The sequence below is a fragment of the Scatophagus argus genome, chromosome 3 (genome assembly GCF_020382885.2).
Source record: "Scatophagus argus isolate fScaArg1 chromosome 3, fScaArg1.pri, whole genome shotgun sequence".
NCBI classification, from domain to species: domain Eukaryota; kingdom Metazoa; phylum Chordata; class Actinopteri; family Scatophagidae; genus Scatophagus; species Scatophagus argus.
Window position 1 is genome coordinate 4252499 of NC_058495.1, and position 14957 is coordinate 4267455.

The window sequence follows — 14957 nt, forward strand, 5'->3', positions numbered from 1 at the left end:
CCCCCTTCTCTCTGTGCATGTGATATTTCAGATCATGTTTGAGGCCGACCTGTGCAGCGTGTTAGCTAAGAACAGAAGACTGAAGATGAAGAGTATTGTTGGAACGTCTCATAAGTATTTTGACATTGCTACATTAAATGCTGAAACTGGTTTCTAGCAAGCATGCAACCGGCCTCCTCCCACATCTAAATCTAATCCTCACTTTTAATCAAACACCGCAAGGACACTACGCCATAAACAGTTAAACAGCTACACCTGTCACTACTTGATATATCTGGGAACATTTACATTGTTTACCATGAGGAGACATGACAGGAGAGGCTGTGGACAGAACAGTGAAAATATCAGTCCATGTTGAAATAACTAAACTAAGTGTGTTTTACTTCACAGAGCAGGCCTTCAATCAGTTCAAACGTAATACGCCCAAAATTGCCTCAATCTCAATAAAATCCGTTCAACCTCAGCTTTTTGTGTAGTTATTTCAGGCTGTAATGTGCTGCAAACAAAGAACAGGAGAGCTCATCACAGTCCGTTTCTGGAAATGTACCAGTCACAGGCATGCTGTCTGTCAGTTTGCAGCAATATGATTCAAAACATTACAAGTTATAAATTAACATAGAGCGTGCCAGTGCACTATGAACTGAAATAAATCAGGTCTTAAAACCAGATCTAGATGGAGAGCAGGGCCTATCTGAGTGAACATAAGGGCACCTGCAGGACAAATAACATAAGTGAGAATGAAAGAAGGAAATCATAAAAGACTCCCATCCCTGTTATTTATATAAACAGTGACTTTAGCCCAGGGCTAGCTGACCTTGCCATGGAATAGGGTTAGCCCCTGAAAAATCAACTAAACACTGGGCTTAAAGGCGATATCTTAAAATTGGATTAACACAAACAGAGTAGTCAACATCCTACAATATAAACATTAGCTGTATGTTCCAGCGGACATTTTAATCAGAGCTAGTAGTAAGTTAGTAAGGTTAACCTGGGTTAAAAATGTGTATGTGAAAAGGGGCTAAGTCCTAAGGTATGCTGTCAGACTATGCAGTGTGAAAAGTCCTTCTATGTGACTTTGAGCTTTGATAATAAATATGTCCTCTCTCTCAAAATCCTTTCTGTAATCACATCACATTGTGGAAATGCGTGGAAATTTCAATGGTTACTGAAGGATGTGCTGATGTTTAATAGAAATGTATCAGTGTTGCAGTTGCTGCCATGAACATTCTGCATCAGATAAGATTAACAACCAAGTTTTGTGGGGAGAGAATTGATGACTGACTTATACAGGAATCGTTTCTATCACTCCACTTGAAAAAGACCTTCCTTTATGTGAATGCCTATGGACACTTTCATTTTACATTTCAGGTCTTATTCAAGTAAGGCAGCAGTAAATCAAGCTGTAATGAAGCAGTGTGAACAATCATCAGCTTCCCTCCAATTATTTCCCTTTGTTCAGATCATGTGAGCACAGGGTGAAAACAGGCACGCCCAGCTGTCATGGAAATAATATACTTCTCATTTCCACGGAACTCATTAGCACACCTCATTCATCGTCACAGAAATGTTAAACACTGACAGAGATTAGGCGTTATTTCCAACCTTTATTGAAACAGAGCCCTGACATGTACAAATTTAGCAATAAAAAAAGAACATGTTTTCATTCAAGCAAACAGGTGTAGTAAGATGTACAACCAAGGACAGTAAATTCTGTTGAAATGAAGGGTCAAGTCATCTGAACAGGTCCAGTTATATGAGAAGCAGTGAGCAAAAACAAAACCAGCCAAGCCTGGATTGTTCCAGTCTATCCAAGGAGGCAGAGTTGCATAGAGAAGAGTGTTGCATGTAGAACAAGTGACCTATAAGTCATTTCGTCAAACACAGAGTCCCAGCACTCATTTACAGATACATTATTCCAACACCAAAGGACCATCCAGAGGCAGCTACATGGGAGAAGAGTTTGAGGGTTTGCTTAAATTTCTCAGTATTTTAAGTACATTCCTCTAAAATAAAGTAAAATAAAAGCCTCAGAAATAAGAGTTCGTCTAAAGAACAAAAATACTGCGTGTGAGCTGATCATCTCAAGCTTAGCTCCACCATTAGCTTATGTCTAATTCAAGATCATCATTTCTACTCCATACAATCAAATAATTAAAACGTTAGTGAAACAGGTGAGGAACTGAGGTTTGTTGTTCACAGAAGTTCAAAAAAATGTATCACCAGCAAATGTGGCCTGTGTTGAGCTAAAAGCCGTGTAAACGTCTGTACCAATGTAAACCCGTTTCTCACAATGCTTCAGTAAAAACAATCAAAAGGACTGACAGAAGTCAAAAGCTGTTGCTCTTGTTCCAAACATATGTGATGCATTTAGGATCTAAGGAAAACTGCACACACAGTGACACGACATGAAATTTATAACTCTAACTTAGGAATGTCTTTGCTGAAAAAAAATGAAACAATGGCTAAGTAAAGAAAAGGTGAACATGTGCAGAAACATGAGGTAGTACAATTAAAAAGAAACACAGGATTATCTCAACTCATTCTGGGTCCCACTTCAGAATTACAACATACAGCCGTGGTTCACTGTACAACCTTTCCACAATGCCGCTTAAGTTTCACATTCCATTTCTGATCACAGCCACAACAACTCACAAAGGACCATGACTGATTATTACATTAAAACTGATTATTTCTCAACAAGAAACAGAGCCTATTAGAGTTTAGAGCCAATAATGCACCCCAAACATGAGGAAATGTTCCTTTAACATGGATGCACCGGTTCGAACATCAAGTCTGGGCTCCCTTTAAAAATGTGATTTTACTCACCAAATAAATGTTACACAGTGAAATGCCAAAAATACTGACACACAGAAATTTTGGAAAACCATATTATTCTTGATGGGCAAACATTTATCATCCCTTGTTCAATTACACTGCAAGTAATGAAGAAACTGAAGAGACCATATACCCTGAACGATGGATTTGGAGTGCCAAATCAAAAAAAAAACAAAACACAGCAGCTGATCTTGAGCCACATTTTATCTGACAAGCAATTTCAAGGCACCATAGGTACAAGGAATTAGATTAAACACGGGGCATGTGAAAAGCTTACATGTCTCCAGATATACTCATTAAAAGTAACACTAGTACAAGTGTGTTGAGTATGGAACATGTTTCTGCTTTTCTTTTCAACATAGTTTAGTTTTAACTGGGATGTTTTCACATTTCTTTTTGTCCCGAGTGTTAAAAATCATACATTGACTTTTTCTCAAAAAACAAACAACTAAACCAACCAAAATTCAATTCTGCTTAAAGTTGTCTTGGGATTTCCCAGCTTTCGCATTCATGGCAGCAAAAATCATATCACACATGTCCACGAGGAACTCAAACTACTGAGTGAAAAAGATCATCAGTGAAACCTGGTTTGCTGCCTACTTTTAAATAATGATTTGAGATCTACTAGAGCATTAAATGGAGGGACCACTGATGTGAACCTTGGAGGGGCCATGAAGTACTATAAAATGGCTATGGAAGTAAAGGGTGGCACTGTGCGGACAGGACAGGTTTTGACAGATTTTTGGTGCAACTGACTTTCCATAAAGAGACAGTACAAAACGAAAGTAAAAATAAAAAAATACCTAGAAACATCCAATCTGCAGTCTCACACTACCATCAGGGTTGGAAGTGTGAGGCTGCGGACATTTGTCAACTATAAATTCTCTTCTACTGTTTATATGGGGTAACCATCACTTTAAAAGCTTTGGATACATCAGGACATTGTGGGCAATGCTGTGAATCAACATGCATGACTACTTTAGGACAGTACTGAATTTACAGGATATTTTATTTCATTTTTATAAGGCTAGAAAAATTATACAGTCTCAATGAGTTTCTGGAAAATTGACCATATCATGATGTATATTGATGGAGTAACAAAGGATTTTACAGACATAGCCCAATCCTAATAACTAACCCTGACTCCTGTGTGGCATACCTCAGAGTAAACAAACAGATGTCTGAAGAAATTTAAACCCAACAACAATGGCGACACTGTTTTCCATCACAACATAAAGCTGTCAAATCTCCCTGGGGCAAACACATGGCAAAGATGTCTCCTAGCTCCTGTGTAACAACAGGCAAACGACAGGAAGTACACCAACACAAAACAGGCAAGCGTGTGGCACACCACCTCAACTGTCAACAAAGTAAAACATCTGACCAAACGTCACTGAGGTTTCAGACAAAATAAGAGAAACTCCACCACATGAAGCGAGAGGTGTCAAGAAGCAGTGTGATCCGATGTCAGTGTTTTCATTAAATAAAACCTGGAGATGATCAACCCTGTGAACACACATATATCAACTTATACTGCAGCTTAGCTTAAATTTAGCTTCAAACACTGCACTGTCCTTTACTGTCCCTCATTTTTCTGTTGGGAATTTCTTCATACCTCTATCCTTTGAAGGAGGCATGGCTATGTCAGATTAATTAAGCTTCCCATTAACACGTATTCCTGTTTTACTGTAATATTCAGGGAAAGACAAACATTCTGTCTGAATTGGCAGATGACTTCACTGTAAACAAGTTCAAATACAACAAAAACTCCATTTCAGCATCCAAACGTCAGGAGTAACTTGCTTTCCTTTGATTCTCCCTTATCTTCACAGTCTTCAGATTAAAACACGGAGACCCTCACTGATGTAGCAGCTCCAGGTAGAAACACACGTCTGCAGAGAAACACAGGAAAAATACCATTAAATTGGTTAAAAACAAGGCACAAAACCCAGATGAGATGTTACAGTAGCTGGAGCAAAGTAAAATAAAGCATGTCACTACAGAGGATGTAAATGTGTGGTCTACCGGTGTAACCTGCCTTTTTGTGTGCATATAAACAATCGTAAACAGTTTGTGTCAATATGAACCAAGCTGGACGAACTGGGCAACTTCTGCAACACATCAGTTTGCTACTGGCCAGGTGGACATCAATGGCCACCAGGTTAACATTTCTGGTAACCCACGACCTCTACTACCCTCGAATCTCTACTTGTGCATATCAACTGTGTGCTGTCCCAACCATTTTAATAATGGAAATCACTGAAGTTATTTTTTCCCTTGAAAAAACCCTTGTTTTAGCTTCTCTGTGGCAAAAAAACTTACTGCCTTTCTCTGTCTTGCCTAATATTCAGCTGAGTCTCTGTGTGTGTCAAGTGTTACTTGAACAAAATCATTGCTTTGAGAACATCACTTTGCACAATTTTCATGCGAATTGTTCGCTATTTTCATACATCTTCAGACCAAACATATAATCAAAAAATGTAGAAAATAAATGCCAAGCTCTTTAGGAGATGTTTTTTCTCCATTTTGGTTACTATGAGACTTCAAAAGATGGAATCCAGACACGGATTTTAACATTGTTTCTTTTGAAGTGTTTTCTGGCAAAAAGCAACACCTCTTTTCTGCTGCAGTACAAAAGAATAAATTCCACAAGTACAACAGTAGTCAGTAACTTCAGATGGATCAGCATCGGGAGGAGCACACGTCACGTTGCCAATTCTGGCCTAGATATGTGAATATGACCAGTATGCGAACAGATCTGAAAAACCAGAACAAAACCTACAAGGTCCATTTGATCTTTTATAGAAAAGAGGGATAAAAAAATCTGGATAATTCTGATCTAGATTACAGGTTTTGAAAGACTGGGTCCTGGCGTTAGGATTCATATCACAATACAGGGGTGGCATTTTTTTCTTAATCTGTGTTTTTTTGGAAAACTGTCATTGAGTGAAGAACACACCATATGCATCATTTACACCCAAAATCCTTCATAACCTAATGAACAAACAGTCCTGATGTGTGCTGAGCATATTCGTGTTACACAGAGAATAAAACATTTTGAGTTCAGTGATCCTCTGACCTTCTGACTAACCTTCTCCTGTAACACCATGCTCAGGACAAATTTAGCATTTTTAACCTCACTACTGGTCAGGCGATGGACACTGAGGTCTGCACTAGCTTTAAGACGTCCTTTACACGTTTGCCCTTCACACTCATTTCTTTGACATATTAAGCTCAAATACTTAGTTAAGTGCTGTTCCCCTGATAGATCTTTATTTGGGAGCAGCATGCCAGTCAGCAGCTATCTTATAAACAACCTGTGTTTTCCTTGAGGACACACTGAAACCCCCTGGAGGATTCCACCCAACAGCCAGCTGATTTACACAGCCTGAAAAACGTGTGTGGCACAGTGACAGCTGGAGAGCAGAGATTGGTGATCTGGGAAAATAATAATACAGTCTATTTAACCTCAATTAAAATACATGATCTAAATTTGTGTTTTGTGGAGGTTGGAAACAGAAGAGCACATTAAATATCACAATCTCTACAATTCCCATAAAAAAATAAGAATGTTCAACATCAATCATGATGTGAAACTGTCAGATCGTCCATCCTTACTGGAAAGACATTTCTAACATTCTTCCAACCTGACCTGAAACACTGTGTAACAGTGTTATTTGCAGCAGCCAATAAACACAGAGATGTGCTGAGTCACACTGCTGCAGCAAGTTGCCTCTTTTACAGCATTTCCTACTGCAGAGTGCCCTGTTGGCATGTGTGCATGTGCACGTGCGCACACACACACACACACACACACACACAATTAATGGCAGTCACATTTGCTGCATGTAGAAAGACACTGATTAATACCAACAGCACAGATACAAACTTCTTATAGGACATGTCAAAAAATAAAAGTCTGGCTGGTAATCAAATAAATATGGAAACTGCAGCACAAGTGAAAAAAGCCCACATGATAAAAAGCATTCACTCAGTACAGTGTAACTGAAGCCTGATGTATGGTGGGACAATCAGAAGGATGTTACTGAGGCAACAGACCTGCTGTCAATCACACTGAGAGGGCAGCTGACTCCGGGGCCACAAACACTTCCAAATATCCTGGGAGGTCCTGGACTCCATCTCACATCAAACTCAGCTTATATGTCTGACAGTGTGTCACTCTGTAAACTGCTGTGTTGAAGATTATCGTAAGCCATTGTGCAGCAGTCAGGAGCCGGAGCCTCTGCTGAATCCAGCAGCACAAACAATCCTTTGTTGAATCTGACCTGCAGCACCATGTGAGGGGACTGGTGTGTTTTGAGATGTGCAGCCGCTTGGCTTGTCACAAATACAGTTGGGGCCATCGTACTCTGTTGCATAACTGACTTAAAAGGTTCAGAAAGAGATTTGGACTTTTATCCTGCATCCATTTGAGGCAACCTGTTTGATGTGCTGTGCTGACTTGTCAATTTTACACAGCATAGAAATCTGGCTGACAGGTTCAGATGCTACTTAATCAAAATAGTGAAGGCCCTGCTTCAAAACCATGAAGAGTTATCATTTTAAATTATTGATATGACATGAATGAGAGATTAACTGCGAAAATCTGGAACTGCTTGGCTACACTGGACTTGGAACCATTTTTTTATTGGTTTTCCATTGGCAAAAGTCTTGGATAGTAGCTGGTACCTTTTTTGGTATCTTCTCAGTCAAGGTACCCAGCAATAATAGTAGACTGGGGTGGACACAACACGTTAAAGAAAGGATCGCTTTTTGATCCGCTTTATCTTAGCTGTCCTCTGAAATAACGTTATGTCTGGATCAGCACTGTTACTTGGGACGTCTTTAGACATTGGTGTACCTTTATATGCTACAGTGTATTGTGGATCATTTTGTTCTCTACAACAAAGCAATGAGAACAACAACCCTTGGCATGATTGCTGGGGTCAGACTATTATATGTAATTATAGTTATTGTTTCTTGCTGACACTTGGCTAAGAGATATAAAACACTGGTCCCTGACCACAGTTTGTGGTCTTTCACAGCCTGCGTGATGTCACTGGGTAAGGAAGTACAAGGGATCGATCGACTTGAACTTGCTTGATCCATTTGAATCCCCAATCAAATCTACTCAGGTTTACATTTTGACAAGTGCTCCAGATTGATGTGTTTTACTTTAACAATCTCTGGCCAAGTAGGGATAATTTGTAATCTTACTCATGTTATGAAACTACAACGGATTAATCTGCTGCCAGTGATGCCTGTCATTTCAACCGATGAAAGGGGTGGTCAAGTTAGCTATCGTAGCTTAGCATTATTAATATTTTGAAGGCTTGGTTACATCAGTCAGGCTTTCTAAACACATCACAGTGTGTGTCACCAATTATGATTAACTGGCACGCTGCAAGGTTTCTGGCATTTCACCACGCATGTGCCATGTGAATACAGCGGCCCATTTACGTTCACTGACGTCATTAACACACAAAACAAATATCTAGTTCAGTGGTGACCATCCAGGGAGCTGATTGGAGGATGGAGAAAATAATGAATGGGAAGGGAGGGGGGCAGGTTCAGCAGACTGACAGGCAAAAAGCAGAACAGGAGAGAGAAAGTCAGCTGGGATGTCTGCAGCCCCTACCCTCACCCCACTCACATAATATGCATGCTTCCCCAACCCCCTACAACAGCAAGGCTCATGATGTAACAGCAAACAAAGGCAAAAAGGTAGAACATGGTGTCTTTCAGTCATACAAAGAAAGTGACTCTGGTAGTCCAGTTAATGAGTTATTATGTGCAATAACTTTAACTATTAAAACAATGGAAAGAGCCAGTGCACTCACTTAGCCTGTGCACAAGCATAGGTGTGTATTTGCTGACGGATCCATGGCCTCGGGGCCGGGGGGCAAAAGAAGGTGTCTTGGTTATTCTCGTGCAAAAAAACTAAAGTACAAGTACCTAAAATTGGTACTTGAGTACATGAGTAAACTGTAGTTACATTCCTTTTCTGGTTAATCTAACATTTTACGTCCAGTGCATACTGGTTTTAAATTTCTGTAATCTGTCTGTGTGATTATTAATAATCTGTATTCATATCAGCTGTGGAAAAACAATCGATTCTTGGATCCAACCCCAGCCTTTGTGCAAGCAACTAACAGCAACCCCACCCTCACTCCTAACCATTCACTTAAGCACAAGCAAACTCCATGGAACATGTCACAACACCTCACAAAGCAAGCATCATTTACTGGCTGACAGCCATCAAAGTATAGGCCCAAACACATCGGAGGACAAAGATTCTGATATGAACATGGAGCATTTAAATGCCTCACAATACTACTTTATGAACCTCATATTAGTCTCTGAAAACTAAAAACACTGCAGGAAACAACATGACACAGAATTTCAGGCAATAACCTGGGGACGCTAAAAGGCATGTCCCATTTCCTGTTTTTTTTTTTTTAAACAAAAACAAAGGAGACAGAAATAGGTGTATAGACCCATGTTTGTATTGAAAAAAATTCTAAACCTTGTTAATTTTTTTTCAGAAACTTTCAAGAATCTCAAGGACCACTGGACACCCTTTTTAAATAAATTACATTAAAAACAGCAATTGTAGGTATGTTCAGATATATTGCTCCACAGACCCTTTGAATCACTTGTCATTTCTATGTAGTAATTCATAAACAAGCCAACATAATACAAATGGTCAAAAAAGTCACGGGAAATTAATATAAGGATTAAGCCATAAGTACCTGTAAAACAACCTGGTCAAGGGTCACGCAGCACACATAACCTGGTCCATTCTGGCCTGTAGCTCAGAAGCATTGGGCCGGTCCTGAGGGTTGACGGCGAGCATGTCCTGCAGCAGCTTCTTCACTCCATCAGACATGCACGACCTACGTTTTTGTGGGATGTTCAGTACCATCTTTGGGTTCTCTAGGAGTGCCTCACCCACTGGCACAATGTCTGCTCCTTGTCTTACATATGTACCCAGCAGCTCCCGCTTAGACTCAGCATCAATGAAAGTAATTCTCTCCAGCATGGCCCAGATGATGATCCCAAGAGCAAATATGTCAGCCTTGGCAGTGTAGTGGCCCTCCCACACCTCTGGAGCCATAAAGAAGTCTGAGCCACACGCCGATGACAACCAAAACTTGTTGACATTGATATTTTTGTTCTTGTCTTCACCTTCTTTGCCCTCATTGGTGTCTCCTAAGCCCGCACAAACTTTACTCAGGCCAAAGTCGGCCACCTTAAGAACTGGAGCCCCTGACTTCTCAGAGATGAGGATGTTGTCAGGTTTGAGGTCTCTATGGACAATGTTGTTTTCGTGCAGGAAAGCAACAGCACTGGTCAACTGGAGCATGAAGCTGTTGTTGGTTTGCGAGTCCGGCCGCCGAGACAGGATGAACTGGTTAAGGTCACCACCTTCACAGAACTCCATGACAAACCAGAGGTAACAAGGCTCCTGTGGAGGACCGAGCACTCTCTCACCTGCAATGAACACACGCAGTCATTTACACAATGATGCAATCATACACACTATTCCACTTAGTGACATTCCCAGAGAAAATTTTTGTTAAAATCGAAAGATATCTTAATAAAAGATCAATTTGGATAAATCACTGACAAAATCCACCAAGCCACTATCTACAGGTAAGATTTTGTGTATTTATTCCTATCTTAAATACACCTATTTAAATACACCTATCTCATACAATTGTATATGAATAAGTGTGACAATTCCACGGGTGAATATGCAGTCTCTAACTATCTGACCGACTCCAGTCTCAATGAATGTGGCCTGCCTTTCTTTACCAGAGTATCTCGAAAAGGTTCAATGTGGGTGGTGTTAATCGGAATTTTAACAGACTGAGACTTAATAGAACCAGTTGAAGGCGCCTCTAACATGTTTTGGCATGTATTTTAGGTTTTCAGTGTGTCAGGCTGAAACTTAAGAATCAAGAATTCATCATCAATGATCCACTGTAAGCCAAAAATGAAGAACTGTATCTATTATTCATAGACTGACAGCTGGAACCGCTCCATACACAGCATTAACTGAGATACATATTTCCAATAGGAAATAACTGCATCCACTGGACAAATGGACAATAAGTGTTCTAGAGTAATAGTTTATTCAGTCTCTCTTTCAATATTACCACACTGTGATTTATCATAAAGCAGAATGAAGTCAGCACAGCACGTGAAGGCAGGGTTGGCACAAGGTTGTTGAGGTGGATTTAGCTATGGTGTGATAACTGTCAAAGGAATACATGTGCAAAACACCTCTGTTACCACAGCCAACACAGCAGACTCCATTTTAGTCAGTCTGAGCTCTGGGTGCTCTCTCACAAAATCTACCATCCCCCAGCGAGAGTGTGTCATGGCGACAACAACAATTCTACCCGAGAGTAAATTTCGTAAGACAAAACCTGCCCTACAAACTAAACCTTCCAAGCATTATTTTTTCTTTTGGGTCACGAGAAACCCGACTGAAGGTAAACACAACAAATGACAAAACAAAAAGCAAAACCAGCTAGATTTAACATCCTCCTCTGGGTTAGCTAGAGCAAATGACCAATAAATTGTGACGTAACTGGGTGACAGACACTCACCCAAACTATTACCTGACCAAAATAATCGTTTTTTTTATAAGAAATAAAGACCTATGTCTATAAATAGTACCCTGAATCTGAGGAACTACATAATGAGAATTCCATTAAGAAACCCTCCGATTTAAGATTAGGGTGGATATAGCAGATGACCCCAAGAATAACTCTAACATCATACCGATTTCCTAAGTGGTAGTGATCGCTTTTCAAGTCAGCATTAATTCGAATCAAACAGCAACACGTCTTTCACTTCTATAAGACTATTAAAGTGACTCAGCTCAATCAGCTAACATTGGAGAGCTAGACAGCCTCACCTTTTAGCGACGTCTCCACCAAACGCAGGTACTGCTTGGACCGTTTGTTCCCATGGCTCATTTTCTGGGCCATACCGTTCCTCTGCAGCACACATTCTTCAAGTTGCACCACATTCTGATGTCGTTTCTCCAGACTTGCCAGCGCCCAGAACTCCTGCAAAGCGAGCTCCACATTTTCCGGCGCGTCACATCGCAGTTTCTTCACAGCAACTCTAGCACCGGACCTCCGAGCCACCGCTTCGTACACCACTCCGTACGTGCCCCTTCCTACCTCCCGCAGTAGGCTGTAGCGGGGCGCCATGACTCTCTGCTCCAGGTTGTCCTCCTTGAAGAGGCCGGTGTCCCCCTTCATGTCATGGTCTTCTTCCGTGTTTCCCACGCTGAGACACCGCAGCACATTGGATTCGTCAGCTCGTCCTCCGGTTTGTTGCCTGCAGCAGGCTCGCGCGCTCCTCGTGCGTCTCCGCCAGTTGTCACCACCAACTGTATCCATATGTGACCCGTGAATCCTTCACGATTCAGATATTAGTTGAAAAAATGTCCACATGTTGTCAACATCAGCAGCGTCCATGTGTGCCCTCACTCTCCTTAATTTAAATGGAGTAAACAGGAAAGAAAGTGCCTAAGCAATGTAGGTTAAAAGGGGGAGGAGCATCTTCCGGGGAGGGTAAGCGGAAGAAAAAGATAATAAATTTACCCACGACATATAAAAGTGTTTCCGGTCAAGATGCTAAAAATAAAGCAACGTTACGTGCGTTACGTGTCCTTGATCTGGACAGACACTGCATGTTTCCTTAATTAGCTAATTTGCACTAAACGTTTTTCTTGCTCACACTCTACCTATCCACGAAACAGAGCTCAAGCTAACCGTAAACACTGTTCGCAACGCCAGTGAGATCAAAGTTTATTCAAAAAATGGCTGCGAACTTAATGTTGACAAAAGAGAGAAAGACAGCTTTCTTTATGAATTTCTTTGTGAATGTAAATGAAGACGAAAAGAGAAATACGTGCACACTTGAGTATACCTATGATTTTACAGAAATTAACTGCTTCAGAATGAGGTTCTTCAGCCAAGTATATCGAGTTCTCTGTAGTTGTTCTCAATGTAAGCCCACTTATACATGTCTCTAAACAGCACAGCTGATTGCATACAGCTAAACACACAATACAAAGTCTAAAAAAAGCGTATAGTTATATATCAATACTGTACAAATATAAAAAGTAAAGTTGACCGACAACATGCAATGTCTAATATACATCGTTTATATACAGACGACAGTCATAGCAATAGTGCAAATAAGTAATCACGCATGATTTCACTAATACTTTCTATCACATCGAATTTTAAAAACAATGATACCGTTGTCTCAATATCACCATGTATTTTTTTTTATCCAAAGTATTGAGGTTTAGCCCTTTTTTCTTGATCGCAAAAATATCGACACTTCCGGACACTTTCGGCGTCTGTATGGTTTCTTGACGCCACTCCGTGGATCAATTCCAGAGTTCGGATGTACCATTACGAAAGAACACGGGGTACCAAAAACGATTTAGAAACAAACGTCGCTATTGCTGTGTCGGTAAACATACAATAATTCATAACATTAACGTCAACAAACAAATATAACTTCTACCTCTTTTGCTACTTACAGAAATGTTTTTATTTCAACTTCATCCGAGGTGAATCATAATATTGAAGTCATACAGAAGCGTCTGACAATGGAGACCTGAGATAAATATCAGCCGACGTTTAAATATTACTAATATAATGTAGTTAATACTAAATTCGATGACAATATGCATTCGTCATTTGCGACAGTCTGTAGCCAACTTTGTACATAACTCTCTCTCCCCTGCCAGTTTTCTACAGATGGTCTCTTCCTTCCAGCATGGTAGTTCACGTGCGCGTGTCCTTTCCCCGCGAGAGCACGTGTTGGAGCACGATGCCTGGAGAGGCAAGAACGGAGAATGTTAGACGTTTTAGGGCAAGTTAATTGCTAGACCTGCTTTAAGCTCAAAGGCACCAAACCGATTAAAAAGTAACGAAAAAAATTCTAGTGTGAAATACATTTTATTTATTAAAAATTGATTATTCATTCATTGTTAATTTCCTCCTTGCGCTAATTATATATTACATTTATTATGGACTTATTTTATTATTATATATAAGCTGATTGGAGTGTTTGGCGTTGGAAAAAAAATTCCCATCGGTAGGGCAAATTAAGTTAAGATAATAAACTATTTGTTGACAAATATACTCTAATGGAGCAGATCAACACATTGTGAGGTAATTTAAATTTATGATGACTTCATATGATTTCATCATTCTGTTGTTTCCCTGGCGAGACAATATGTAGGATGTACTGTTTATTGGTTCATTTCCAGATGAACCTCATCTCTTCTGAAGCACCAGCAGTTTTTAGTGTCTTGTACAGCACTAACAATAATGTGTCTTTGCAGGTAATCCAGTGAAGTTTAAATACTGATGTGTTATTTTATCAGGACCTATTTTGTTACTGAGACAAAAAAAATCTTACATGGGTATCCTCTGCAGCCCAGAAATGACTCTAGTGTGAAAAAAAAAATATATATCAAGGCCATGTTTTACTAACAGGTTTTGTCATAACAGCAGTCTTCTTGTCACGCTCTCCTGAATGAGAAGTGCAGAGTGCAGCAGCAGCATCAAGGCACACTTCCTGTCCAAGGAACAGGATGGAGACAATGTCAGAGAAGACCCCCGAGAAGACTGCTGAACACCTCAACAAGCAGCAGTCTTCCTCTGAGAAGAACATGAAAGAGATGGACTTCTCCACTCTGAACTCCTGAAGTTGTCAGTCAACAGCGCCCTCCAGAGGCTGTAGTAGACACCTACAGGCTGAAGTGACTGCCAAACAAACTCAGATGACCATATAGGTCAAAAGTCATTATCACACATAGGCTACTCTAAAATGTAATGGATTTGTCAAAATGTTTTAATTGATTGCAATTTCATGGAACATATTTTCAAAGAAAATGAAATGTTTTTGTGAATGTATTGAGTAGTACAAAATTGTTATTGCGTTATCCATATAATCAAAACATCTGCCAGTATTGGTCAGCATTATCACATCTGCCTTTAAGTCCTGTTAGTCTTCTGTGTCAGGATTGATGCAATGACAGGAGTGTCCAAATCTCAGCTACTTCCTGGTAGTGC

At 40.1% G+C, this 14957-nt stretch overlaps 1 protein-coding gene across 1 annotated transcript; it reads right to left on the bottom strand.

Annotated features, from left to right (window-relative positions):
• Positions 1-1584: 1584 nt before the first annotated feature.
• Positions 1585-12455, bottom strand: LOC124055419 (serine/threonine-protein kinase 35-like). The gene is made up of 3 exons (XM_046382251.1): positions 11765-12455; positions 9588-10329; positions 1585-4727 (listed from the first exon to the last, which is right to left on the bottom strand). Exons 1-2 carry the CDS (start codon positions 12255-12257, stop codon positions 9611-9613), a joined length of 1212 nt encoding a protein of 403 aa, XP_046238207.1. The 5' UTR covers positions 12258-12455; the 3' UTR covers positions 1585-4727; positions 9588-9610.
• Between the last annotated feature and the right edge of the window lie 2502 nt (positions 12456-14957).